At 45.9% G+C, this 26,725-nt stretch overlaps 1 protein-coding gene across 1 annotated transcript in view; it reads left to right on the plus strand.

The window, feature by feature from the left end:
• SLC16A10 (solute carrier family 16 member 10) overlaps nt 1-26,478 on the plus strand; it is a 92,399-nt gene extending 65,921 nt beyond the window's left edge. Inside the window, exons 5-7 of the mRNA XM_056856211.1 lie at nt 6,319-6,462; nt 14,948-15,176; nt 26,180-26,478. Of these exons, the coding sequence (XP_056712189.1) occupies nt 6,319-6,462; nt 14,948-15,176; nt 26,180-26,415 (609 nt within the window). The 3' untranslated portion in view covers nt 26,416-26,478. The remainder of the gene's footprint in view (nt 1-6,318; nt 6,463-14,947; nt 15,177-26,179) is intronic.
• Nucleotides 26,479-26,725: the final 247 nt, after the last annotated feature.

Genomic DNA, 26,725 nt, shown 5'->3' on the forward strand with positions numbered 1-26,725 from the left:
TGCTCTTAACTAGCATACTGGTACTTTCAGTTAAACTGGTATTGGGGGGATAATCACTGTTTTGTTGAGGTTCTTTAGTTTTCTGATAATCGCTCATAATCATGAATTGACCCTTTGCTTCAGTTTTTATTCAAAATATTTTTCTGTGCCATAGCATTTATGCATATTCATGTGTGTATGTATGTGTGTAAGTGCCATCAAGTTGTTTCCAACTAATGGTGACCCTATGAATTAATGACCTTGAAAACATCCTATCATTAACAGCCTTGCTCAGGTCTTGCAAACTGAGGGCCATGGCTTCCTTCACTGAGTCAATCAATTTCATGTTGGGTCTCTCTCTTTTCCTACTGCCTTCAACTTTTCCTAGCATGACTGTCTTTTCCAGTGACTCTTGTCTTCTCATAACGTGACCAAAGTACAATAGCCTCAATTTAGTGATTTTAGTCTCTAGGGAGAGTTCAGTCTTGATTTGATCTAGAAGCTACTTATTTGTTTTTTTGGCCATCCATTTATCCATAAAACTCTTCTCCAACACCATATTTCAAATGAATCAACCTTTTTCCTGTCAGCTTTCTTTGTTGTCCAACTTAAACACCCATACATAGTAATGGGGAAAACTATGGCATGTATTATCTTGATCTTAGTTGCCAGTGACACATCCTTACACTTCAGAATCTTTTCTAGCTCCTTCATGGCTCCCCTTTCCAGTCTCAATATCCTTCTGACTTCTTGGTTGCAGTCTCCATTTTGGTTAGTGATGGAGCCCAGGAATAGAAAATCTTTAACCATGTCAATTTCTTCATCATCAACCTTTAAGTTGTGTAATTCCCCAGTAGTCATTACTTTGATGCTGTAATCCTGCTTTTTATTATATTTCAAATGTATGTTTAAATGTTGTAAGGTGCCCCAAGTCCCCTATGGGGAGATGGTAAGGGATATAAATAAATAAATAATTTTGGCACTTTCTGCTTTGACCTTCATCAGTAGTCATTTCAAGTCTTCACTATTTATTATCTGCCAGTAATGTGGTGTCTTCTGCATATCTCAAACTGTTAATGTTCCTTCAACCAATTTTCACTCCACCTTCATCTAAATCTAATTAGTTTTCCGTATTTTAAGTTCTGCATACAGATTGAAGAGATGGGGAGATAAACTACATCCTTGTCTGACACTTTTGCCAATTGGAAACCATTCTGTTTCTCCATATTCTGTCCTAACAGTAGTCTTGACCAGAGTACAGGTTGTGCATCAAAACAGTCAGATGTTTTGGCACACCCATTTCTTTTAAAACCAGCCATAGCTTTTCATGATCCACACAGTCAAAAGCTTTGCTGTAATCAATGAAACACAAGCTGATTTTCTTCTGAAATTCTCTCAAGTAACCAATATAAACTTGAAATATGATCTCTAGAGCCTCTTCTTTTTCTGAATCTAGCTTGAACATTGGACATTTCTCATTCCATATATGGTAAAAGTCTTTGTTATAAGATTTTGAGCATCACTTTACTTGCATGAGAAATTAATGTGATGGTTCAATAGTTGCTGCAGTCTTTGACACCCCCCTTTTTCAAATTGAAATGTAAAGTTAGTATTTCCAGGCTATAGGCCATTGTTTTGTTTTGATGGGCTCTGTTTCTGTGGCTTGGAATAGCTCTGTTGATATCCCATCTACTCCTGATGATTTGTTTCTCCCAGTTGCTCTTAGTGCATCTTTCACTTTACCTTGTAAAACTTCTTCATAATTTTCTTATTTGAAGGGATCTGTCATCCTTTCATCTCATCTGTATAGCTCTTCGCTGTATTTTCCCCATTTTTTCTTTATTTTGTCCTGTTCAGTTAATGTATTTCTGTGTTAATCTTTCAGAAAGCCTAACGGTGCTTTAAATTTCCCTTTGATTTCTTGTATTGTAGAACAGATCTTTTCTTCCTTGTCTGTTGTTTGGTTCTACTTACACTGGTTATTACCCGTATATACTCATGTATAAGCCGACCCGCGTATAAGCCGAGGTGCCTAATTTTACCCCCAAAATGGGGAAAAATTAGGCACCCGTGTATAAGCCGAGGGTCGGCTTACACAATGCCCCTGCCCCAGGTCGCCCTCCCGCCCGGCCTCCCGGGCCCTCCACACCCACCCTGACCCCAGCGCCACCCCCTCCCGGGCCCTCCACACCCACCCTGACCCCAGCGCCACCCTAGGGGGGAGGGAGAAGAGCCCCTGAACCCCTTATTCACCGGGAGGACGAGGCCCGCTGATCAGCTGGAGGCGGCGGCAGGGAAGGCACGCAGGCCGGAGGCGGCAGTGGGGCCCTGCCTGAGCGCAGGAAGGCCCTGCTGGCCTCTCCCAGGCCGCAGCGAAGGCATGGGGGGGCGGCGGGGCCTGCCTGAGCGCAGGAAGGCCCCGCTGGCCTCTCCCAGGCCGCAGAGAAGGCGCGGGGGGGCGGCGGCGGGGGGGGGCGGCGGGGCCTACCTGAGCACAGGAAGGCCCCACTGGCCTCTCCCAGGCCGCAGAGAAGGCGCGGGGGGGCGGCGGGGGGGCGGGGCCTGCCTGCGCGCAGGAAGGCCTCACTGGCCTCTCCCAGGCCGCAGAGAAGGCGCGGGGGGAGGCGGCGGGGGGGGGCGGGGCCTACCTGAGCACAGGAAGGCCCCGCTGGCCTCTCCCAGGCCGCAGAGAAGGCGCGGGGGGGCGGCGGGGGGGGCGGGGCCTGCCTGCGCGCAGGAAGGCCTCACTGGCCTCTCCCAGGCCGCAGAGAAGGCGCGGGGGGGGCAGCGGAAGGGGGCGGCGGGGCCTGCTTGCGTGCAGGAAAGCCTCGCTGGCCTCTCCCAGGCCGCAGAGAAGGCGCGGGGGGTGCGGCGTGGGAGGCGGCGGGGCCTTCCTGCTCGCAGGAAGGCCCTGCTGGCCGCTCCCAGGCTGCAGAGAAGGCGTGCGGGATGGCGGCGGCGGCGGTAAGTTCCCCCTCTCTCCCCCCTCCCCTCACCTACCGTATTGACCCGCGTATAAGCCGAGTTGGCTTTTTTCAGCCCTTTTTTAGGCTGAAAAACTCGGCTTATACGCGAGTATATACGGTATACACTGGTTATTATAATAGTTCCCTTTGTCACTGGAATGTTGCATTTTGACTTTTGATTCTATTTCTGTCATCTTTTGCTTCTCATCTATCTTTAGCAATTGGAAGAGTTCCATCAGTCATCCATCTTTCATTTCTTTTGGCTGAAGGAATAGTCTTTGCGCATTCTTCTTTGATAATATCTCTGGTTTCAACCCATAGTTTTTCTGGTTCACGTTCAATTTAACTTAGTAATGCAAATCTGTTCTTTATCCAGTCTTTGAACTCTTCAGGAATGTTTAGATTATATCTTGGCACTATGAATGTTTTGGTGTTTTTCTTCAGCTTTATTCTAATTTTTGATATTAACAATTCATGGGCTGTACCACAGTCAACTCCTGGTCTTGTTTTAGTGGAAGGAATAGAGCTTCTCCGTCTTCTGTTTCTGTTTATGTGATATATTTGATTTCTATAATGGCCATTCGGTGATGTCCACATATACAGTCATTTGTTCGGTTGCTTGAAACGTGTGTTTGCAGTGAACAATTGTTGTCTTCACAGAATTCTATGAGTTGCTCTCCTGCTTCATTTTGTGCTCCTAGCCGAAATCTTCCAACAATATTTGATTCTACTTTGTTTCCTACTTTTGCGTTCCAGTCACCTATGATTATCAGCATGTCCTGTTTAGGTGTGTGATCAATTTTTTCCTGGATACTTGCATGAAAGCTTTCCGTTTCTTCCTCATCAACGTTTGTAGCTGGGGCATAAACTTTAATGATGGTTATGTTGGCAGGCTTTCCATCTAGTCTGATTGATATTATTCATAGATATATTTCTTTCATATGCATATTCATAGAATTCCATTTTTCTTTGTCTTTTATTGTGTGTTTTCTAGCAATTGCTATGATCCAGCCCTGATGCAGTGGAGACTTAGATTTTCCCTACCACACGAGCATAAAGGGTGGGGGATGTGAGATAAGAAAATCCGCTACATACCCTTTAAAACAGGAACGTCATGCTTGAGGGGAGGGAGCAGTTATGCCTTACATTGGGTCTTAACTGAGGGTCCCATGCCAGAGTCCAGGGCCATGCTCCCTTTCACTGGCTGTGAGGCTGGGGCGAGCCTCCCACTGTTTGTGCCAGACATTTAAAGAGGGATAGTCGGAGTCTGCTCAGCTTCTTTGCTAAACATGGCAGCATTTACAGGCCAGATGGTGTATACCTCTCCAATGGAGCAATGATGTGTGGCTAAATGATCATAGAGCTGGACTAGTGCACATATTGCATCTTCCTTTGGTGTAGAAGTACACTCAGACAAGCTAATTCACAGTGGGTAGCCGTGTTAGTCTGTCTGCAGTAGTAGAAAAGAGCAAGAGTCCAGTAGCACCTTAAAGACTAACAAAAATATTTTCTGGCAGGGTATGAGCTTTCGTGAGCCACAGCTCATGAAAGCTCATACCCTGCCGGAAAATATTTTTGTTAGTCTTTAAGGTGCTACTGGACTCTTGCTCTTTTCAGACAAGCTAGGCTGTCTGGCTCCTGTGGTAATGCCACAGTGGCATTTAGACATTGGGCTGGGGAACACAGTACACAGCTATGCAGGAGTGGACTTCCTGCATGATCCTAAAAGTGGAGGCATTAAGGGACTTGGGGAAAGGGACATAGCAGCCACATCTGGGACCAGCTTGCTGATCATAGTCCTGAGAGGGGGGTGACAGGCATAAATAGTGGCTTCTACCACTTCTTGCCTTATAACTGGTTCTCTTTCTCTGATTATCCTTAAAAGGTGGGTTGGGGGTTTAATGCCAGCAGTCAGGCTTCAGTGGCACCTGTTGTTCCCATCCATGCTGCACCAAGGCTTGAAGATTCTGTAATCAATAAAGTTGTAGTCTGACTATGCACACTCTGGTGTGTCTGTGTTGTCCTTCTCTCCTTCCTCTTCTGGTTTGTCTCCATTTAAGGTGCACCCCTGAACTCAGACTTGGTATGCACCCTTGTACCTTGTGCCATCAGATAGATGATCATTGGTGTCAACTCTGTCAGTTATGTATTGTTAACAGGAGAGATGAGGAAGAATTGAGTTCTTATGGTCAAATCAGATCTATCTCTCAGCTTCCCATTTAATTAGCCATGGTTCTGATATCAGAATTGATCCTCAGTTAAGTGTGTATCAATGGAGAGCATTCCACAAATGTTGCCATAGGCAGCAATTTCCTTTGCTTCTGTTGTTGTATTTGGGCTTAAGTTGTTAAGATTTTTTTCTTTTCTCTGTTCTTTTAAGAAGTAACAATTTTAATCCCTGAGTGGTATTTCTCCCTGTTTTACAGACTGAATAATGTATTCCATGTTAGGTTAAATTATTTTTATTTTGGTATGATTGTAATTGGATTCAATAGGCTTTGCTTTATTTGTAACTGATGTTTGTTTGAATGAATGAACAAAAGTACATTTTTCTAATCTGTTGCTTCCACTTGGAAGCTTTTCTCAGAAGCAGGATTCTTTGGAGCACTCACATGACATTTTCTTCTATTAGTCACTTTCTGGGTTTTCCCTGCTTTGCTGTGATCATTCCTAAATCTGGTTTGATGAAATCTTTTTTGAAAGATCACAAAGTTCCTTTGCTCAATGTGTAAACAGGAAGGTGCACATTTTTGAAGGTCCAACCCACATCAGCACCATTTGCCTTGCTTCAGCTTCTGCTGCTGCCATTCCGCCCATCCCTTGCAACTATTGGGCTTTTTAAAAATTGGTGATTGCTATTGCACAGGTGCATAATAATCTATTTCCCCAGTCCACTAGTTCCTCTGAATTCCCAGCTCACTCACACACACAAAGTCAGCCTTTAGCAGCTTTTTGTATGCTATCTGTTGTTAGATATATATAATTTCATTCTCTTTAATAAAAATGGCTAGAGGATGATTTTTTGAAAAACAAAAGCTGGGAATTCAGATGAACTGGGAATTCAGGGCAATAGACTGCTATGATGTTGTGTTCCATCAATCTTGCAATTACCGCTGTGGTAGGGGTGAGGGAACATTGGCCTTTGGAGGCTGAGGTAAGTTAAAGTGTGGGGGAAACACCATGTGAATGCACAGTTGCTGCTGCTGCAAATGCCTTTGTAATGCAAGAAGAACTACATAGAAAATGATCACCCTGTGAGAGCAGCCTGGACCTAACTATAAAAACAGAGAAGCAGTTTCTTAAAGAGCCATCTTCTCTATGATTGTGCTAGATAAGGGTTCTTGCTGAAGTTGCTTTTTCTGTTTCTGAACAGCTGAATCATGTAAAAGAACGGATTGGTGATGATGTACCAGAGGAAACACTTTTGCTTTGCCTTGGCCTTACTTCAGGAGCTGGCCGATTGATCTTTGGAAGAATTGCAGATTATGTTCCAGGTGCAAAAAAGGTTTATCTACAGGTACAACTATTCCACAATTACTTTAACAAATGGAAATAATACAGTACTAGAGGCTTGTCCTATTTGTGCCTCTTCCTCTCTACATCCTTACTACATTTTGTATAACAGTATTCAGGTATGTGCATGTCACTCTCAGAGATTCAAAACATATTACACAATTTACCTGACATATGCCCTGTCATTTTTCCCACTCTTTCAGTAACAAGGTAGGTGGGTACTGGGGACAAAATCTCTTCTGTAGTGGTACCAAGACTTTGAAAGCCTAGCGAAATCCACCTGGTGCCAAACCTATTTTTAAACTGTCAGGTAAAGCGACTTATTTCCCCCCAGTTATTTCTTTTTTAAAATAATTCTTTTCTCAGGAAATGGGACCCTTGGTTTTTGCAAGTATTTGCCCTGCCCTATCTTAACTTGCCGGTTCTTTGGATTTTTTACTGCCTGCTGTAAACTACAATATCTCCTTGTTGTATCTCAGCTGTAAAATAGCAGGAAAACCAGCATGTTGTAAATTGGGATACTGTTCTACTACTCTTGTTTGTTATTTTTCTTTTTCTTTCCTTTTAATCTACGGTCATTTATTCATGGCTGTTTGCTGCGGTTTCAATGCTTTGTTGCTCCGGACCTTATATTTGATTTTTCACAGCTGCCACGAAGTGACCCATAAAATTCGCAGCATCCCAGCAGCAACTCAAACCTGTGTTGCTAGGATCTTTCCCTTTGCCTCGCCCTTTCTGCCGGAGGGTCCCATGAAAAACTCCCTGGAGTCGGATTTCTTCTCCCCGCCCAATCCCTTCAAATGTGTCCTCCCTCTCCTACGTCTCCCCACCCACAGGGGCAGCTATTGGCCAAAGGTTCTTTTTTGTTCCAACCAGAAGCCTGCCCCTTTTCGTGTGCTTTGCGTGGCCACTAGATCCACGCTTGAGTGCCGTACCAAATCCAAATCTCTACAACAAGATTACAAGAGATGTGTGGCCTCCCATGCATAAATGGCCCTGGGCGCTTTGGCTGCTGCACTAATGAAGAAATAAAAAATAAGGGGGAAACAAAGAGGGGGAGGTGAAGAAAAAAAAGGTGCGCGAGCGTAAATCACGAGGGGAGAAGTGAAAAAAACTATTCCAAAGGGGGATGAAGCAACAAGTCAGGACACACCATCAAAATGGGGGGGGGACTAAAAGAGAAACAAGGAAAGCGGACAGAAGCAGAAAACAAGTCAACGGGAAAACGAATCCAAAGCTGAAAGGGGGGGGGAACTGTGCCGAGTCAAAGCAGAAAGGGAGACAAGGGCTGTTTACGCAGGGGAGGTTTTGCCTTGGATTTGCCGCTCTCTCTAGATGCACATTTTCCCCATCCAAATTCTGAAAACTCTGTGTTGGAGGCTTATTGTTGAGTTTTGAGAATTCGGATGGGGAAAATGTGCATCCAGGGAGCAGCAAATCCAAGGCAGAACTCCCCATGCATTCGGTTGCATGAAAGTGGAGTCGAGTGGTTTGGAGCCCGATAGGACTTCTCCTTCCCTCTCTCCTTCGAATGCCTCCCCTCTACGGAGCTGCGATGGGCGGAGTTGTGACAGAGGTGGGGGCGGGCCTCAACAGTGAGCTTGTCAGCAGGAGGAGGGCTGAAAGGTCAGGGGCAGACACAACTGCTGTCAAATGCTGCAGCCTTTTTCTCATGAGTAATCCAAGCTACATCGGGCTTTATGAATTAGATTCGATTCCATGAATAACCTTTTAAGTTTGGGGTTTTTTTTGCTCCGCCTCAAGAGAGCAGCAATTTTTTGAGTGAATAATTGACCTACATGTTCGTTATTTAGGTGTTTATATTACACTTTTTCACTACCTGGGGACTCAAAGCAGCTTACAAAATAAACAGAAAAATTCAGCTGTAACAGACCAAGAGAAATACAATGCTCCAACATCCTCAGCTGGTTTCAGTAGTTCAGCTCACAGGTGACAAGCCAAAAGGCCAAGCCTCTGGCCATGCTCAGGATAAACTCCTGCAACTTTCCTTTCCTTTCTCATTAATGACAATACTGCTGTGTATGTTTGAAATGTTATGCTTATTAATTTTCTTTATTTTAATGGATGTTGCAACCCACTGGAAGTATTTTTGAGAGTCCAGTGTATAAATATTTCACATAAATATCAGGGCAAACCATTTCAATGGCAAGATCTGTGTGACTACTGATTGGAAAATGTCCCTCAGTTATATTATCTGCTGACCCTCTCCTCCCTCTAACTTTTATGATCTCTAAGCCAGATAGGGAGGATTTGAAGATTAGCAAATATATTGACTGAAGTGCCTTTTGCATTTAATTTGATTTGTAAATATCCAAATGTACATCTCTACTTTCACAGTGCAGTCAGACAATGAAATGGTTTTAGTACGTCAGCAACACATTTGGATCAACATGAGTAGGCATTTGCACCTGGTTTGTCTGAGGTTAATGGATTTAATAAATATTATTTTATTGGTAATTTCAGTTTGCTGTATTTACCTCTTTCTGCTTGGGTTGACATGCTTGTGGAATTGGTGTAGCCACTGAAAGTAAAGAAACAGACTGGGTCGCATGGATCTGGTCTGCTAATGGTGGTGCCTTCCCTTGATGCCTGGACTCTTGCGGCAGGGGGAGGCTCCTTTCACTGGGAGATATTTAATTTAGTCACTGAGTTGGATCTTGCTAAGTGAAACTTCAAGTGTTATTGGAAAGAGAAAGTGAGCAAGGGAAAAAGTGAGTGAATGCAAAGAACTATTATAATTGGCTAAGAGGGCTAGCTGCAGCTGGCTTTGGATAGATAGGATGGTGGAGTAATAAAGTAACACAGTAATAGGTTTTTTTTTAAGAAATAGTGATATTGCTGGAGGATACCAAGTAATAATATGTTAAAATATACTCTTGTTTGCAGTATAAAAAGCAAAATTATTCTTTCATCATGGAGATGGTTGCTGCTGGGAACCAAAGCTATGTGTCTACCTGCTTCCAACCCTGACAGTGACAATGGCATACTTAAATACTGTGCAGACTACACTCTGCACCTATTGACAAAAATGACTAAAACATACAGTGAGGGGAAAAAGTATTTGATCCCCTGCTAAATTTGCCCGTTTACCCTCTGATGAAGAAATGACCAGTCCATAATTTTAATGGTAGGTTTGTTGTAGCTGTGAGAGACAGAATAACAACAGGAAAAACCCCAGAAACCCAGAAGACAAAAGTCAGAGATTGATGTGCATTATAATGAGTGAAATAAGTATTTGATCCCCTATCAACCAGCCAGATTAGGTTAGGGTTCTGCTGTCGACAGAAGCAATCAATCCATCAGATTCCAAACTAGCCACCATGACCAAGACCAAAGAGCTGTCCAAGGATGTCAGGGACAAGATTGTAGACCTGCACAAGGCTGGACTGCGCTACAAGACTATTGCCAAGCAGCTTGGTGAGAAGGTGACAACCCTAACCCTAACTGTCAACCTCCCTCGGTCTGGGGCTCCATGCAAGATCTCATCTCGTGGAGTTGCAATGATCATGAGAACGGTGATGAAGCAGCCCAGAACTACACGGGGGCAACTTGTCAATGATCTCAGGGCAGCTGGGACCATAGTCACCATGAAAACAGTTGGTAACACACTACGCCATGAAGGACTGAGATCTTGCAGAGCCCACAAGGTCCCCTTGCTCAAGACAGCACATGTACAGGCCCGTCTGCAGTTTGCCAATGCACATCTGAATGACCCAGAGGAGAACTGGGTGAAAGTGTTGTGGTCAGATGAGACCAAAATTGAGCTCTTTGGCATCAACTCAACTCGCCGTGTTTGGAGGAGGAGGAATGCTGCCTACGACCCCAAGAACACCATCCCCACCTTCAAACATGGAGGGGGACATATTATGCTTTGGAGGTGTTTTTCTGCTAAGGGGACAGGACACCTTCACCGCATTGAAGGGACTATGGACAGGACCATGTATCGTCAAATCTTGGGTGAGCACCTCCTTCCGTCAGCCAGGGCATTGAAAATGGGTCGAGGATGGGTATTCCAGCATGACAATGACCCAAAACACACGGCCAAGGCAACAAAGGAGTGGCTCAAGAAGAAGCACATTAAGGTCCTGGAGTGGCCTAGCCAGTCTCCAGACCTTAATCCCATCAAAAATCTGTGGAGGGAGCTGAAGGTTTGAGTAGCTACACATCAGCCTCGAAATCTTACTGACTTGGAGAGGATCTGCAAAGAGGAGTGGGACAAAATACCTCCTGAGATGTGTGCAAACCTGGTGGCCACCTACAAGAAACGTCTGACCTCTGTAATTGCCAACAAGGGTTTTGCCACCAAGTACTAAGTCATGTTTTGCAAAGGGATCAAATACTTATTTCACTCATTATAATGCACATCAATCTCTGACTTTTGTCTTCTGGGTTTCTGGGGTTTTTCCTGTTGTTATTCTGTCTCTCACAGCTACAATAAACCTACCATTAAAATTATGGACTGGTCATTTCTTCGTCAGAGGGCAAACGGGCAAATTCAGCAGGGGATCAAATACTTTTCCCCCTCACTGTACATGGTCCAGGACCAACTGATCCAATATGGTTATGGGTATGCTGAGCTTCGCTTTTGCGGAAAACCTCATTGGACAGTATACCTTTTTGATCACAGGGGGACTAAAAGGAGTAAACAATAGTTTCTCTAAGTTTGGCTGTCTGAGAGAGTTTTAATCAAAGTTCAACAAAAGTTATCTTAATCTTCCAAAGATTAGCAGACTGTCTTGTAGGAGATGCCATCCAATAAATTATTTTGTTCTGGCTATCACAATCTAGTTAAATATTTCCTCACCTGTATAATTAGAAAGGGATAAAGGGATACATTTGATTGATTCACAGGAGTTTGCAGTTGACAGGAAGGAAAGTTAACTGGATTTCTGTTTGAAGCTTCAAACAGCAACCATGAGGGCCTAACTACATTTTTCAGTTTTCCTGAGTATATCAGTTGGGTCTACAGATATAGTCTGGAAATTCTGTCCTCAGTTTCTATGCATGTGGGGACCTGGTTCAGGATGATGGCATGAGAAGAAAAGGGGTTTAAAATGTCTTCCCTGCACCCTTTTTCTTTTCTTTTTTTTAAAAAAAGATTTTTTTATTATTTGTTAATAATATCAAAACAATATGTATTATATTCCTGCACCGTTTTTCTGATCTGAAATGGCCCTATACGTGGGCAGGCCATCAGTGGTCATTAAGTTTCCTCAATGGGATAAAATAACAGCTCCCTAGAGCTGTTTCAGTTCAGGAAAATGATGTAGTGGGGGAAGGTGCAAGTCTCCTCTCCACACAATGCAGTTCTGATCTAGGGTTGCCAGCTGTCCTATTTCGAATGTTCTGTCCAGTAAAAAAAAGGAGAAAATACCAGATGCATAAAAGTCCCAAGCAGTTCAAGGAATGCTGAGGCTGTGCTTTCCTGATGTAGAGGGGTCCAGCTGGGAGAGCCCTACCGCATGTCCATATAACTAACAGAACCTCTTCAGGCAGCCTCCCCCCGCACCACTACCAGGGAACCAAGCAGGCAGAGATGGGCTGGGAAGTATTCAGAGCAGGATACTAGGTAGGGTTGCCAAACTCCAGGTAGTAGCTGGAGATCTCCTGCTACTACAACTGATCTCCAGCTGATAGAGATCAGTGCCCCTGGAGAAAATGGCCGCGTTTGCAATTGGACTCTATGGCATTGAATTCCCTTCCCCTCCCCAAACCGCACCCTCCTCAGGCTCCGCCCCAAAAACCTCCTGCCTGTGATGAAGAGGAACATGGCAACCCTAATACTAGGTGGGGTCCTCCTCTCTGGCTGGCCCTTACCTGCTCCACCCTCCTTCAGACTGCTGGCAGACAGTGCTGCACAAAGCGGGGAGGACAACCTGGAGTCAAAGCACCATGGTGGTGATGGGTTTTGGGTGAGTGCTTGGGCTTGCCTCTACTTCCATCTACTGCGGCCTGGCCAGTCCCCCCTTCTGCTGTGGGATGAGGTGGTGCAGTGGACTCCCTTCACTCTGGCTGCGAGGTCTGGGGGCTGCATCCTGCCCATACCCAGCACAGATCTTCCAATGTTGAGCAAGCAGTGGCCCCTGCTGAAGGCTGATAAGGATAGTGGGTGGGAGCGATTTGCAAATCTCCCCCCCCCCAACATATGCACAAAAAATATCTCTAGCCTAGAGGGAGGGTAGATGGTGCACTTCAAGAACTCTGCCCTGGTAGAGGTTCAAGGAAAGTTCTTTTCCCAGCTGGGGAAATCGATCCCTGAGCTGTGGCCTAGATGAGACAGAAGAAGCAGCCTAATGCATGGGCTCAGCAAAACACTCCAAACCAAGACCCCGATTTAGGTCCCATGAAGCTGTTGTCAAGTCTGTGGTCAAGCCATACTTAGTTTGATTCTAGTAACAGACAAATAACTGCAGCTAGTCCTTAGCCTTAGTCTTGATGAGTATTCCACAAATCTCTCATGTTTGCCTGCATGCTTTCTCCAGCTTGTGCTTTTGGAATGAGTTGCTTTTGGACCTGAAATAAGCCGCTGGAAATGCTGGTCTCCTCCAGGGTGCCCTAGCAAATGTCTGTCACCACAAACAACCCTTTAAAGGGGATGTAAGAAAACAAATGACAAGAATGCCCATTGGGAATAATAGGAGATGCCTGAAGGACCACTGGATGTAATGGGAGCCAGGAATGATAATTGACTTGCATAAGCTCTATTGAAATACATTGGTGGTGGTGGAAAGTGCTGTCAAGTCACAGCTGTCTTCTGGCAACCCCATAGGGTTTTCAAGGCAAGAGGCATTCAGAGGTGGTTTGCTATTGCCTGCCTCCACGTGGGGCTGAGAGAGTTTTGAGAGAACCATGACTGGTCCAAGGTCACCTAGCAGACTTCATGTGGAGAAGTGGGGAATCGAACCTCCAGATTAGAGGCCACCACTCTTAACCATCACACCAAACTGGTGCGCATTCCAGTCCCAGATCACTCCAGTTCCGGGGATGTCATTCCACTCTGGGGGCTGTCACTTCAGCCCCAGAACACTTATTCTACTCCTGGGGACTGTTATTCCACTCTGGGGGCTGTCATTCCAGACCTGGGGCAGGTTTTCTAAATCCTTTCTACATTTTCATTGTTACTTCTGGGTGATGTAATCTGTTTCAGTGGAGCCTAGGCAAATCAATTGGCATTCCTGACTCCCATTATATGACTCCCTTATATGGTCCTTCCAGCATCTTCCATTGCTCCCAATGGGCATTCTTGTCATGCGTTTCAGTACATCCCTCTTTGAAGCTAGAAAAGCACTGAAGCTTTGGATAAGTCTTCTGGTTTGAACATTTGGCAAAGTTTGACAACTGTGGAAAAAGTTCCTCCCTTCTCTTTCTTGGTACTGGAAGAAAGATGAGCTTTGGAAAAATAAAGCTAATTGATAAAAGCTGAACAATCTAATGTAAAATATAGGGTGTAATTAATGTAGGTTGACATTAATGAGCTTCCCATATAGGGTGGCTAATCTCCATGTTGGGCCTGGAGATCTCAGCCTGGAGTTGGCCACCCTATTCCCATATTTTATGTGTGTGTATTTGATTGACACATTTTTATCAAGAGAGTCCAGTATTTTTGTTGAAACCATCTGGCAACTCTGTTCCAATCTGAATGGGAGGTGGCTGTGTTCCTAGAGTCTGGACCTAATCTGTCAACTGCAGATGGATCCAAGAAAACTATAACATGTAGCTAGGTCCTGAGTAAAGAGGAGTTTAGATCAACAGTGAATGGCCCTTTGCCTGCAAGAAACCCAGTATTTTTTATTCTAGCACAGTATATGGTTTTGAATATGTCCTCCTAATCACACATTTGCTAGAAGTTCACTTTGTTATTGAATAAGGATGGGGCAAGGATTGCTGTGGTGCTGCCCTGTCTTTCTAAAAGTTGTTGGGTGTTTTTTTCCTTAAATGTAGAGAGACATATGCTTTACTAGTAGTAAAGGAAAACACCTAGCCTACAAAGTATGAAGATCCCATTACCTCAGAAACAGATTAAAGGGCAGTGCTGTAGAGGGAAGAGATTGCCTTTCTGATGTGTTGTCACTTTTCCTTGTTTTTAAAGGGTTCCATTGGCTTTGTTTCAGTTGGGTGGAGCAGTGAGGGAGGGCTTGTGTGTGAGTGTAAAGTGCCATCAAGTCGCAGCCGACTTATGGCGACCCCTTTTTTGGATGGCAAGAGACAGAGGGAGGGCTTAGCCTCTTCATAATTCCCAAGTGGACCTTAGTTTTCCTCCTTCGTTATTTGTGACTGATAGTATCCCAGCAGAGACCAATGGCATGTATTTTGTGATGTAACTTCTGCAATAAATGAAGTCTGCATTTATCTTACTAATTAAAAATCACATGGAATGCATATATATTAAGAAGCCTGAATCTAGTCTCTGAATTTTGTATGTCTGACAATGTGATGTAACACGTAAACTTTCCTTTCCTGATGTGTAGGTGATCTCATTTTTCTTCATTGGCCTGATGTCTATGATGATTCCACTGTGCTATTCTTTTGGAAGTCTCATTGCTGTCTGCCTTTTCATGGGTATCTTTGATGGCTGCTTTATTAGTATTATGGCACCTATTGCTTTTGAACTAGTTGGTGCAAAAGATGTTTCTCAAGCAATTGGATTCCTCTTGGGCTTTATGTCTATACCAATGACAGTTGGTCCACCTGTTGCAGGTAAGGATAAAGATTGTTTAATTGTTCAGAAAGTGTAGTCATTTACCACCAAAATGTAATGTAAGCTTATGTCTCTTGTTAGGCCAATGATTAACCTTGTTGAGGCTAATTTATTATTCTCCTGTAGTGTTTGTTCACCTGGAATTGCTAGGCATGCTCATACATTTGTATCCCAGATAGAAATTGGTATCTTACAACTTGGGAGTTATAAATTGTTGTTTTCCTCCTAGTTTGATTAAACAGGCCTTCAACTAGCTTTCTCGAATCAAAATAGAACCTACTAAGGAACTCATAACCGGCTACTATGGAATTTAGTAGTCACATGGAACCGAGGTGCTATTTCTTATGTTTTCTTAAAGGTAAATGTTGGCTGAAATGGACAAACTGCTAATTGACACAGTTGTGACTAAAAGAAAAAACAATTCCATTAAATAAAAGTGCTCATAGTCTTCATTTTTTGAATATTAATTTTTTGTTGCCTTGATGTTAACCCCAAGCCCTGTATGGTGAACATTAAGATATTCTACTTATACAAAGTTTGCACCACTTGATCCATCACTAGTTATTTGTCTGTCTTTAAAAGCTACATACTTCTGACGTTGTTTGTCTTTAAACCTTAGGCAGGTGATGAGAAGGGAGGGCATCTTGGCCATCTTCTGGGCATGGAGTGGGGGTCACTGGGTGTGTGTGAGGGAGTTAGTTGTGAATTTCCTGTATTGTGCAGGGGTTGGGCTAGATGACCGTGGTGGTCCCTTCCAACTCTATGATTCTATGATTCAAAAGCTACATACTTCTTCCAATATACTATAGAAAGTTCTTAGCTTGCTGGTGCCTCTAGAGCTTTGACAAAAGAGGTGCTCCTACATGGGTAACTACCGACACATCAGCTTGACGTCTATACCAGGAAATGTTTTCGAACAAATAATCAAACAGCCAGCTCTTGAGCATTTAGAAAGGATGAATCTGATCACTAAGAGCCAGTACGGGTTTCTCAAGAACAAATCATGTCAGACTAATCTTATCTCCTTTTTTGAGAAAGTTACTACCTTGCTGGATCAGGGGAATGCTGTAGACATAGTTTGTCTTGATTTCAGAAAGGCTTTTGATAAGGTTCCACATAGTATTCTAGTTGACAAATTGGGGAAATGTGGTTTAGATCCTATTACTGTTAGGTGGATATGTAACTGGTTGATAGATGACACCCAAAGAGTGCTTGTTAATGGTTCCTCATTGTCAGGGTTTCAGTACCTCGTAGCATTCCAGTAATATAAAACTTCACTCCAGACATTACAGAGAGTTTAAAGTTTATTTCAGAGAAGCTTACGAGATCAGCATCCTTGAGAAATCCAACGACAGAATGGCAAGAGAAAGACAGATACAGCATATATAGAACATACAAAGAAATAATTACAAGTAGACTTTGAAATGCAAAAACATCAAGTTTCTTTGAAGCTTCCACAAGGTGTTAAGAATGACACTAGAAAGGTCGACCTCAGTTTTACAACGGGAAGGCTTTGAAGTGGAGGTGTTACAGTTTCCAGTCTCTGTCCCTTTTCCCATGGGAACGGAAGGGGGGGGGAAAGAGCACGGAGCTTACTCATCCCGGGTCCGACTGGGTGCCCTCACTGACACTCCGCCTCCCCAAAGACCCCCCCCCGGAGTTTCTCGGTTTGGCGGGATACTGCCGATGAAACTCCGCCACCAGGGTGGGGGCTTGTATGTGTACAGCGGAAACCCACTCATCGTGACTGGAATTCAGGTGTTTCCAATGCACGAGATACTCCAGCTGGCCCCTTCGCACTCGAGAGTCTAACACCCTGGAGATCTCGAAGTGCTGTTCCCCTTGCACCATGATTGGGGCAGCCGCCGCGGGTTCAGGGTGCCATTCCGGTGCCGGTACGAAGGGTTTCAATAGACTTACATGAAATACCGGATGCACGCCCTGTAAGGTCTTTGGCAGTTCCAACTCCACTGTAACCTCATTGATAATTCGGGAGATTGGGAACGGCCCCACGAACTTTTGACTCAGCTTTTTATACGGACGTAGCGACCTGAGATTTTGGGTGGAGAGTTACACCTTCCCCCCAACCTTTAACTCCCAATGAGGCGCTCGGTGTTTGTCTGCTTGCGCCTTGTACCTTTCCTTAGCCCGCTCCAAGTTTTTCACCAGCCAAGGCCAGGTGTTCCTCACCGTGTTGGCCCATACTGGTACCTCGGGGGGGTCGCCGCCCGGAGGGAGGGGTACGGACCCCAAGGGTCCGAAATCAATTCCGTATACTGCTTTGAACGGGCTTATGCCAGTAGCAGAGTGCACCGAGTTATTGTAGGCATATTCCGCCAATGGCAGCAGGTCTACCCAATCGTCTTGGTGGTAGTTTACAAAACAACGCAGATAACATTCTACCACCGCATTAACCTTCTCCGTCTGCCCATCCGTCTGTGGGTGATAAGCCGAAGACAGACCCTGCTGCACACCCACGAGCCCTAAAAACGCTTTCCAAAACTTAGACACGAACACGGACCCCCTGTCGCTCACGACCTTGCGTGGAAATCCATGTAATTTAAAGACCTGATGTACAAATAGTCGGGCCAGTTTACGCGCAGAGGGCATTCCCTCACACGGAACGAGATGAACCTGTTTGGAGAAGAGATCAGTGATTACCCACAGGGCCGTTTTTCCCAGGCTAGATGGAAGGTCGGTCACAAAGTCCATTCCGATCACCTGGGAGTCTTTGGGAGTCTCTAGGGGTTTCAACAGCCCAGGGGATTTACCCATCAAGCGCTTGTTTGTTGCGCATGTTGGACAAGACCTGACGAAAACTTCGATGTCCTGGCGCATTCCTGGCCACCAGAATTGTCTCCTTATTAGGTGCAAGGTTTTTACGAACCCAAAATGCCCCCCTGTCTTTGAACTGTGGCTCCACTCCACCACCTCTCTCCGTAGTTCCAGGGGCACATAATGTTTGCCCTTGTAGGCACCATACTCGTCCGCCGCCTGGAGCGGGAGAGACCTGTCTCCCCGCTCATGTTGAAGGGCTCCCTCCCACCTTCCTTTGACGGTCTCGGGGAGATTTGCCGGGATCACCCAGACCTGGGGGGTGCGGAGAACCGACTCCCGAGAGGAGGCTGCGACCGGTTCCTCCGCCCTGTCCCCCCGCTCGTGTAATGAGGGCCCCCTTCCCTCGCCTGTGGATGTGCTCGAAGGGTCTCTCGCGGCCGCCGGGGGTGAGGGGGCCGAAGTCACCTCAGCTCGGGAGGGAACAGAGGTCGAGCCTCCCGCCGTTGCGCGGCACTGGGCTCTGGTCAGGACTCCCGCGCTCAGGACTCCCGCGCTCCCCCCTTCCGGATTCGAACCCAGATGCTCCGGTGTAAAAAGGGATCCCACCGGCCGTTCGACTCTGCATTCGTATTGAGGCATTCGGGACAACCCGTCGGCCAGACAATTGTCCCTCCCGGGCATATGTTTAATGGCGAAACGGAACTTAGAAAAGAAATCTGCCCAGCGCAATTGTTTAGCCGATAGTTTCCGTTGGCCCAAAATAGCCTCAAGGTTCCGGTGATCGGTCCAAACCTCAAACGGGTCCGCTGCCCCTTCTAGGAACTGTCGCCAAACCGTGAGGGCATGCTTGATAGCCATGGCTTCCTTTTCCCCAATCGGCCAGTTTAATTCGGGGCCAGAGAACTTCTTGGAAAAATACGCACAGGGTCTAAGCATCCCCTGTTCATCCCTCTGAAGGAGAGCACCCCCCATTGCCTTCTCCGAGGCATCTACTTGAAGGACAAACGGCTTAGAACAATCGGGGTGGGCCAGAACGGGTTCCGAGGTAAAACGCCTCTTCAGAGCCTCGAACGCCGTCTGGCACTGGTCTGACCAAGGAACCTGGTACTGTGCAAAAGTAGCCTCCTATCCCTTACCCTTGGTCTTAAGCAGGTCAGTGATTGGTAAAGCTATTTCGGCGAAGTCCTGTATAAACCCTCTATAAAAATTCGCGAATCCTAGGAACTGTTGTACCTGCTTGCGTGTCCTGGGAGGTTCCCATTCCCAGACTGCCTGGACCTTTTCGGGGTCCATAGTCAAACCTTGGGGAGATATAACATATCCGAGAAAAGACAACTGGTTCTGATTGAACGCGCATTTGGACAGCTTAGCATACAAATGATTCTCCCTTAAACGGCACAACACCTCCCGCACCAACTCCCGGTGCTCTCCGGGATCCTTAGAATAAATTAGAATATCGTCCAAATAAACTATTACTCCTTTAAACAATAGGCCATGGAGGATCTCATTAATTAATTGCATGAAGCACGACGGTGCCCCAGAAAGACCGAATGGCATGACCTTGAATTCAAACAAACCATAACAACAAGAAAAGGCCGTCTTAGCTTCATCCCCCTCCTTGATCCGCACCCGGTAGTAGGCTTCTGCCAGGTCAAGCTTCGAAAACACACAACCCTCCTGGAGGGCACTCAGAAGGTCTGGGATTAAGGGAATGGGGTAGGCGTTAGTCTCAGTCACTGCGTTAAGCCCCCAATAGTCCACACATAACCTGAGATCCAAGGTTCCCTTCTTCTTCACGAAGAAGCAGGGGGAAGAGAACGCCGCCTTGGACTCCGGGCATGCAGTCCCGGCCTCCGGGCATGCAGTCCCGGCCGTGCCTCTCACACTGGGGAGCCCCAAATACAACTCGTTTCTGCTCCCAGCCAATGCTTGGGTTGTGTCCCGCTAACCAGTTGCTACCGAGGACCACTGGATAAGAAATCTTAGGTACTATCGTAAAGTGGATCTGTTCCCAGTGGTTCCCCACCCCCAACAATACCTTGCGAGAGCGCAAGTGGACCCCCCCCCCCGCAAATCACTGCCATCCATCTGATGGAAATGTAAGGGCTGGTCCAGTTCTCGAGTCCCAACTTTCAGGCGATCTACCACCGCCTGATCGATCAATGTCCGGGAGCACCCAGAGTCCAGGATGGCAACTACAGCCACCGGTTCCCCTCCGTGGGGGTTCCGTAACACAACGGGTAATAGTAGCGTTTCCCCCTGATCACTCACCCTACTCGGAGCCGGTTTGGTTTCTTCCGAGGGCGCCCTCCGTGCCAGCTCCCTCACAGAAGGCCGTCCTCGTTTTTTGCCGGCAAGGGATCTCTGGAGCGGTCCCAAGGGCTAAGGATGTTTAGATCAGGCTTCGCCTCTGCATGCAGAGCCGCTGTCCCGCGCCGGGTTGCAGTCCCCTCTGCTCCTTTCCGATCCAGGGTCCCCGTTGGAGGGGTCTCTCGCTCTCTAGGCGTTCGGTTGCTCAACGACACCGCCGAAGAGCTGGGGCATTTCGCTGCGAAATGGCCCATCTTCCCGCACTGGAGACATGCTCCCTCCTTGAAACGGCGTGCCTTTTCTAGACTGAAGCCCCCGCGGCTCCTTCCGTCCTGCCGCGGTTCCGTCGCATCATCCCCCTTAGCGGGAGTTGCGGGGGAGACCTTTGACGAACGATCCTTAGAGAACTGGAGGGTCAGCTTCCGATTCTCCACTAAAGCTGCCAGTGTAATCCAGTCCTCTACCGACTCTGGATCTCCCAGAGTCAAACAGCCATCCAGCACTTCCCAACGCAATCCTTTGCGGAAATGCTGGACTTTGGTGGCTTCACTCCATTCCCTTATCTTGCAGGAAAGGGAGAGAAACTCCTGAGCGTACTCACTCACAGCGCGGGCCCCCTGTTTCAAACGGCGCATGGCAATCTTTGCCTTCTCTCCACTGTGGAGGTCTTCGAAACGGCGCCGTAGTGCAGACATAAATTCCGGCAGGGATTTCAACACCCTGGGCATAGTCTCAGCAGCCGTCACAGCCCACTCTATCGCCTCCTTCTCGAGGAGGCTGATCACTTACCTAACTCAGGCCTCTTCCGAAGGAAAGGTGTCTCCTTGATCCTTCATAAATCCAGACACCTGGAGTAGAAAGTGGGGTAACTGAGTGCTGGACCCGTCAAAAAACACTTTCAGATCCCTGGGGTTGGGGGCCTGGGTAAGGGTACCTCAGTACTGGCGGGAGAGTTCGGTGGTTGTAGGGCTGGCCGAGCCCCCTCACTGCCTCCAACACCACAGCTAAGTCTGTTCGCAAAGCATCCAGCGGCGCCTGCATGTCCCGGTTCTGTAAAGCTAAGGTCTGGTTCTGCCCACGTAGCAGGGCAACTTCCTCCGCGGCGAAGGTGACCGGGGTTCGGGGGAGCAAGGGTTCCTCCCCTCCTCCCCCGGGAACGGCCTCCCGGCTTCGCTCTCCCCTTTCACCATACCAAGCGGTCAGCGGTCCCCGGTAAAATCCGCCCCATGGTTCAGAGGCTTGCCCGTCCGTCTGTGCCGATTCTCCGCCGTTGCTCGACTTGCGCAGGCAAGGAGGTCCATACTGGCACTGTGGAGGAGCCGGCGGGCCTGGCCGGGCGCTGCTCCGGGGTCGCCGCTTCCAGGTCCAAATCAATAAGGGAGGTTGCCCCCTGTTCATTGCTCTGACGGAGAGGCACACTAACACTAACTAGAACACAAAATAAAAACACAAAACAAAAAAGCTAGGGATTCTGTCGTACTGTCAGGGTTTCAGTACCTCGTAGCATTCCAGTAATATAAAACTTCACTCCAGACATTACAGAGAGTTTAAAGTTTATTTCAGAGAAGCTTACAAGATCAGCATCCTTGAGAAATCCAATGACAGAATGGCAAGAGAAAGACAGATACAGCATATATAGAACATACAAAGAAATAATTACAAGTAGACTTCGAAATGCAAAAACATCAAGTTTCTTTGAAGCTTCCACAAGGTGTTAAGAATGACACTAGAAAGGTCGACCTCAGATTTACAACGGGAAGGCTTTGAAGTGGAGGTGTTACAGTTTCCAGTCTCTGTCCCTTTTCCCATGGGAACGGAAGGGGGGGGGAAAGAGCACAAAGCTTACTCATCCCAGGTCCGACTGGGTGCTCTCACTGACACTCATCCACTTGGAGAGAAGTGACTAGTGGAGTTCCTCAGGGATCTGTCCTGGGCCCTGTATTGTTCAACATCTTTATAAATGATTTGGATGAAGGAATAGAGGGGATGCTTATTAAATTTGCCGATGATACTAAATTGGGAGGGGTAGCAAATACAGTAGAAGACAGAGCCAGGATACAAGATGATCTTGACAGGCAGGAGAACTGGGCTAAAACTAATAAAATGTACTTCAACACAGATAAATGTAAAGTAGGAAAAATCAAATGCACATTTAGGTAGGAAAAATCAAATGCATATTTATAGGATGGGGAGACTTGTCTGAGCATTAGTGTGTGTGAAAAGGATCTTGGGGTCTTAGTAGACCAAACACTGAACATGAGTCAGCAGAGTGATGTGGTAGCTAAAAAGGCAAATGCGATCTTGGGCTGCATTAACAGAAGTATAGCGTCCAGATTACGTGAAGTGATGGTATCACTTTACTGTGCTCTGGTTAGACCTCACCTAGAGTACTATGTTCAGTTTTGGGCACCACAATGTAAGAAAGATGTAGACAAGCTGGAACGTGTCCAGAGGAGGGCAACAAAGATGGTGAGGGGTCTGGAGACCAAATCATGTGAGGAAAGGTTGAAGGAGCTGGGTATGTTTAGCCTGAAGAGGAGAAGACTGAGAGAGGATATGATAACCATCTTCAAGTACTTGAAGGGCTGTCACATAGAGGAGGGTACCGAGTTGTTGCCCCAGAAGGTCGGACCAGAAACAGTGGGTTGAAATTAAATCAAAAGAGTTTCTGTCTAGACATTAGGAAGAATTTTCTAACAGTTGGAGCGGTTCCTCAGTGGAACAGGCTTCCTCGGGAGGTGGTAAGCTCTCCTTCCCTGGAGGTTTTTAAGAAGAGGTTAAATGGCCATCTGTCAGCAATGCTGATTCTATAACCTTAACCAGATGATGAGAGGTCATCTTCGGGGCATGTAGTGGGGGTCACTGGGGGTGAAGGTAGTTGTGAATTTCCTGCATTGTGCAGGGGGTTGGACTAGATGACCCTGGTTGTCCCTTCCAAATCTATTATTCTGTTATTCCTCTTGACCAATCAAGGGGGTGTGGCAAGTTTTTCAGATCCTTTGTTTTGTGACAGATCCTCTGTCACCACAGAGTAAGGAGCTTCTAGCTGGAACATTAGTGGGTCGTTGTTGCTTTTCAGAGACACTTTTTGTTGTCCTTGGGTTAATTTAGAGAGTTTGTCTAGGTCTAGTGATAGGGTTGCCAGCTCCGGGCTGGGAAAATACCTGGAGACTTTGGGCGCGGAGCCTGAAGAGGGCAGGGTTTGGGGAGGGACTTCAATGCCGTGGAGTCCAATTGCCAAAGTGGCCATTTTCTCCAGGTGAACTCTATCGGCTGGAAATCGATTGTAATAGCAGGAGATCTCTAGCTACTACCTGGAGGTTGGTAACCCTACCTAGTGAGGCTTCTCCAAGAGGTGTGAACTATAGAGATGTACGCTTCTGACACTGTCTGATGTGCTTGACGAGGCCCATCATGGCAGTACTTTTCCAGCTGCCCAAAATCTATGAAAAAAGCTTGTGGTGGCATCTATGTGGAGGGGTTTCAGCCGCAATGCTTTATTTTGGAGCATCCCTGTGAATTTGTTGCCTAATAATCCACTTTCCAGGTTTCTCCTCATGCTTGGTACATTGGTTCTTAAACCTAGTCTGATCTTTCTGTAGAGGATTCAGTCCAAGTGCGTTAGTGAGCAGTCTGGATGGGAATGTGCACATTTTAGAAGGTCCCATGCTCATTATCACCACATTTCCTGTCATCACAATCCCCTCCCCAGTGAAAAGAGGTAGAAACTTTTTTAAAAAATCAAGGGGGAGTGGCAAGTTTTTCAGCTCCTTTGTTGAAAAATGAAAGCTGGGAATTAAGAGGAAGTAGTTGATTGTGCCAATAGATCATCGTAAGATTTATTTTGCTGTGGTTCAATAGCAAGTAACAATTAAAAAAACTCCTCCAAAAGTCTAGCGGTATGGTGGGGGAAGAAAGTATAGGGAAACCAATGAAGGAAAATACACAAACTCCCATGTGGACACTCTGTTGACAGTACAAATGGCCTCCCTTGATGACGGGAGTGGAAAATCCTCACTATATGAATGCTGCCTGTGTAGGAGTCGAGGCTGGACGTGGTACTTCTGAGAGAGTTTTGGGATTTTACTTTATTTTCAAACCCTTTGGTTTTTTTCCCCTTCATCTTTCTTCTTGGTGCCTATTTATTCTGTGGTCAGTGGTTGGAGGCAGGCTGGCCTTCATCATGGTATTCTCCCTGGGGAGTAGAGTGCAACTTCCCAGTGACAAATGGCCTGAGTGTCCTTCCCTATGCTTCTAGGAGCAGGACCATATCAGCATTCTGATCTTTCTCGGCCCAGGGTTTTAACACAGGTTTAATGCTAAACCAGCAAAAATTTAAATACTCCCATAGAAGCCCCAAGATTACTGGATGCATGGCATGGCTTCATGTTGTGCACGCTTAGAAAATACATTAGGGACTGGTGATATCAAAGGAAAGTTTGCATTAACAACCAATGTTGATAACAAACATACTAAGATTGTATTGCTAACTCATTCATTTCATTTATTACGGTCATTTGACCAGCATTATAAAAATACAGCGATGCTAACTCTGGTCTCATCATAACCATTATGCATATTCCACCTCTGGACCCAGACACACAACAGGAGTTTCTATTTCTCCAGCAGAGGGCACTGTTCTCCATATTAGGATCACAGCCTTTATTTGGGACTACTGGTTTTTCCCAGATTTTTCTTATTCTAAGTTAGCTGAGGATGTAGCTGGAATACCAAACTTTTCCTTCCCTTTGTATCCATCTTTCAAAAAGGCAACTATTTGTAGAAAGGAACTTGAGTGCATACCTACAGATATTACTGAAGTATGAAAGCTGCGGAATTCCTATTGTATTCATGCAGTTGGGAGGCCTGTGTTACCCTTGTTTTCTCCCCTTTTCTGTTTTGTGAGACAGTTGGGCTGGGCAGGCATCACTTTGGATGCTTCCATGTATAGACATGGTCCACCTGGAGCTTTGCAAGTGACCGTTGGAGATGTCACTACAGAACCCCAGAGCTGCTGCTATGCTCTGAGTTCCTTGGTGTGATAGGTCTTTGTTTGCTCCCGTCATTCCTCTGCTGGGAGAACATATAATACAGACTATACATTGGTGTTACATCAGCAGCATTCAGGTGTGGTAGGCCTTAGGACTGGCTTGCCCATCTGATCCTCAAAAAACAAGCTGAGTTAAAATGGCGTTGTAATGCTTGAAAATGTGCCTGGATGTGAATTTTGATGGAACCTAGTAGGGCAAATTGTCTAAATTTGATGGGCACAAGCTATTTAGGGTTTTGTAGGACCATAGCCCCATGGTGCAGAGTGGTAAGCTGCAGTACTGCAGTCAACGCTCTGCTCACGAGATGAGTTTGATCCTGACGGAAGTGGGTTTCAGGAAGCTGGTTCAAGGTTGAGTTAGCCTTCCATCCTTCCAAAGCTGGTAAAATGAGTACCTAGTTTGCTGGGGGTAAAGCATGAAACCCAGAACTGGTTCTGTCTTCCACAATTTTTTCCGCTCAGGAGTTTTTAAGTCAAGATCAGCTATTCTCTTAATGATGACACCTCACTTGTATATAGCATCGTAGTGTTACAGTAATCTAGGCTGTTATTAGCATTGTAATATTTCCATCTGTCACTAAGCATAGTGGGGAGGCTCCGTAGCTCAGTGGTAGAGCATCTGCTTGGCATGCAGAAGGTCCCAGGTTCAATCCCCGGCATCTCCAGTTAAAAGGACTAGGCAAGTAGGTGATGTGAAAGACCTCAGCCTGAGACCCTGGAGAGCCGCTGCTGGTCTGAGTAGACAATACTGACTTTGATGGACCAAGGGTCTGATTCAGTATAAGGCAGCTTCATGTGTTCATGTGACAATCCAATTTCAGTTTTTGTTGCATATTGGTAATAATTCTTTTATTTTCTCCTCAGGTATACTACGAGATTACCTAGGTACTTATGATGTAGCATTCTATCTAGCAGGAATCCCCCCTATTGTTGGAGGAGCTGTGCTGTGTTTAATTCCTTGGGTGCATGCAAAGGAAAAAGCCAAAGAACGAGCTAGACCTGTAAATGGAGAAACTACGGAGAAAATGTTGGAAATCAGAAGTGCAGCCATGTTGGACTCGGCTGAAAAGACCAGCAAAGATTGTGAAACTGTTATTTAATTGTTCATATTTTTTCTACCAGATTGAACTTATTTTTATAAGGACTGGCTTTCTGTTCGTAAACCGAAGTACCGTATGATTGTACTTTAAATCAAAGCCCTGATAAAACTGTCAAAGTAATAGTGACATTTAAAACCAAATTGCTAACAATTATGAATGCTTTTTTTAATGTATTTGATTCAGGTTTCAGAACACATTTCCCTATCCTATATAGGTTTGTAGCATCAAAGTATACTTGCCTCTATGGGAGCATATGTAAGAGCTGTGTTTTGAAAAGTTTTTTACTGCATTTCTGGAACTTGAGAATTCT

Source organism: Euleptes europaea, chromosome 10 (assembly GCF_029931775.1).
Source record: "Euleptes europaea isolate rEulEur1 chromosome 10, rEulEur1.hap1, whole genome shotgun sequence".
Taxonomy (NCBI): domain Eukaryota; kingdom Metazoa; phylum Chordata; class Lepidosauria; order Squamata; family Sphaerodactylidae; genus Euleptes; species Euleptes europaea.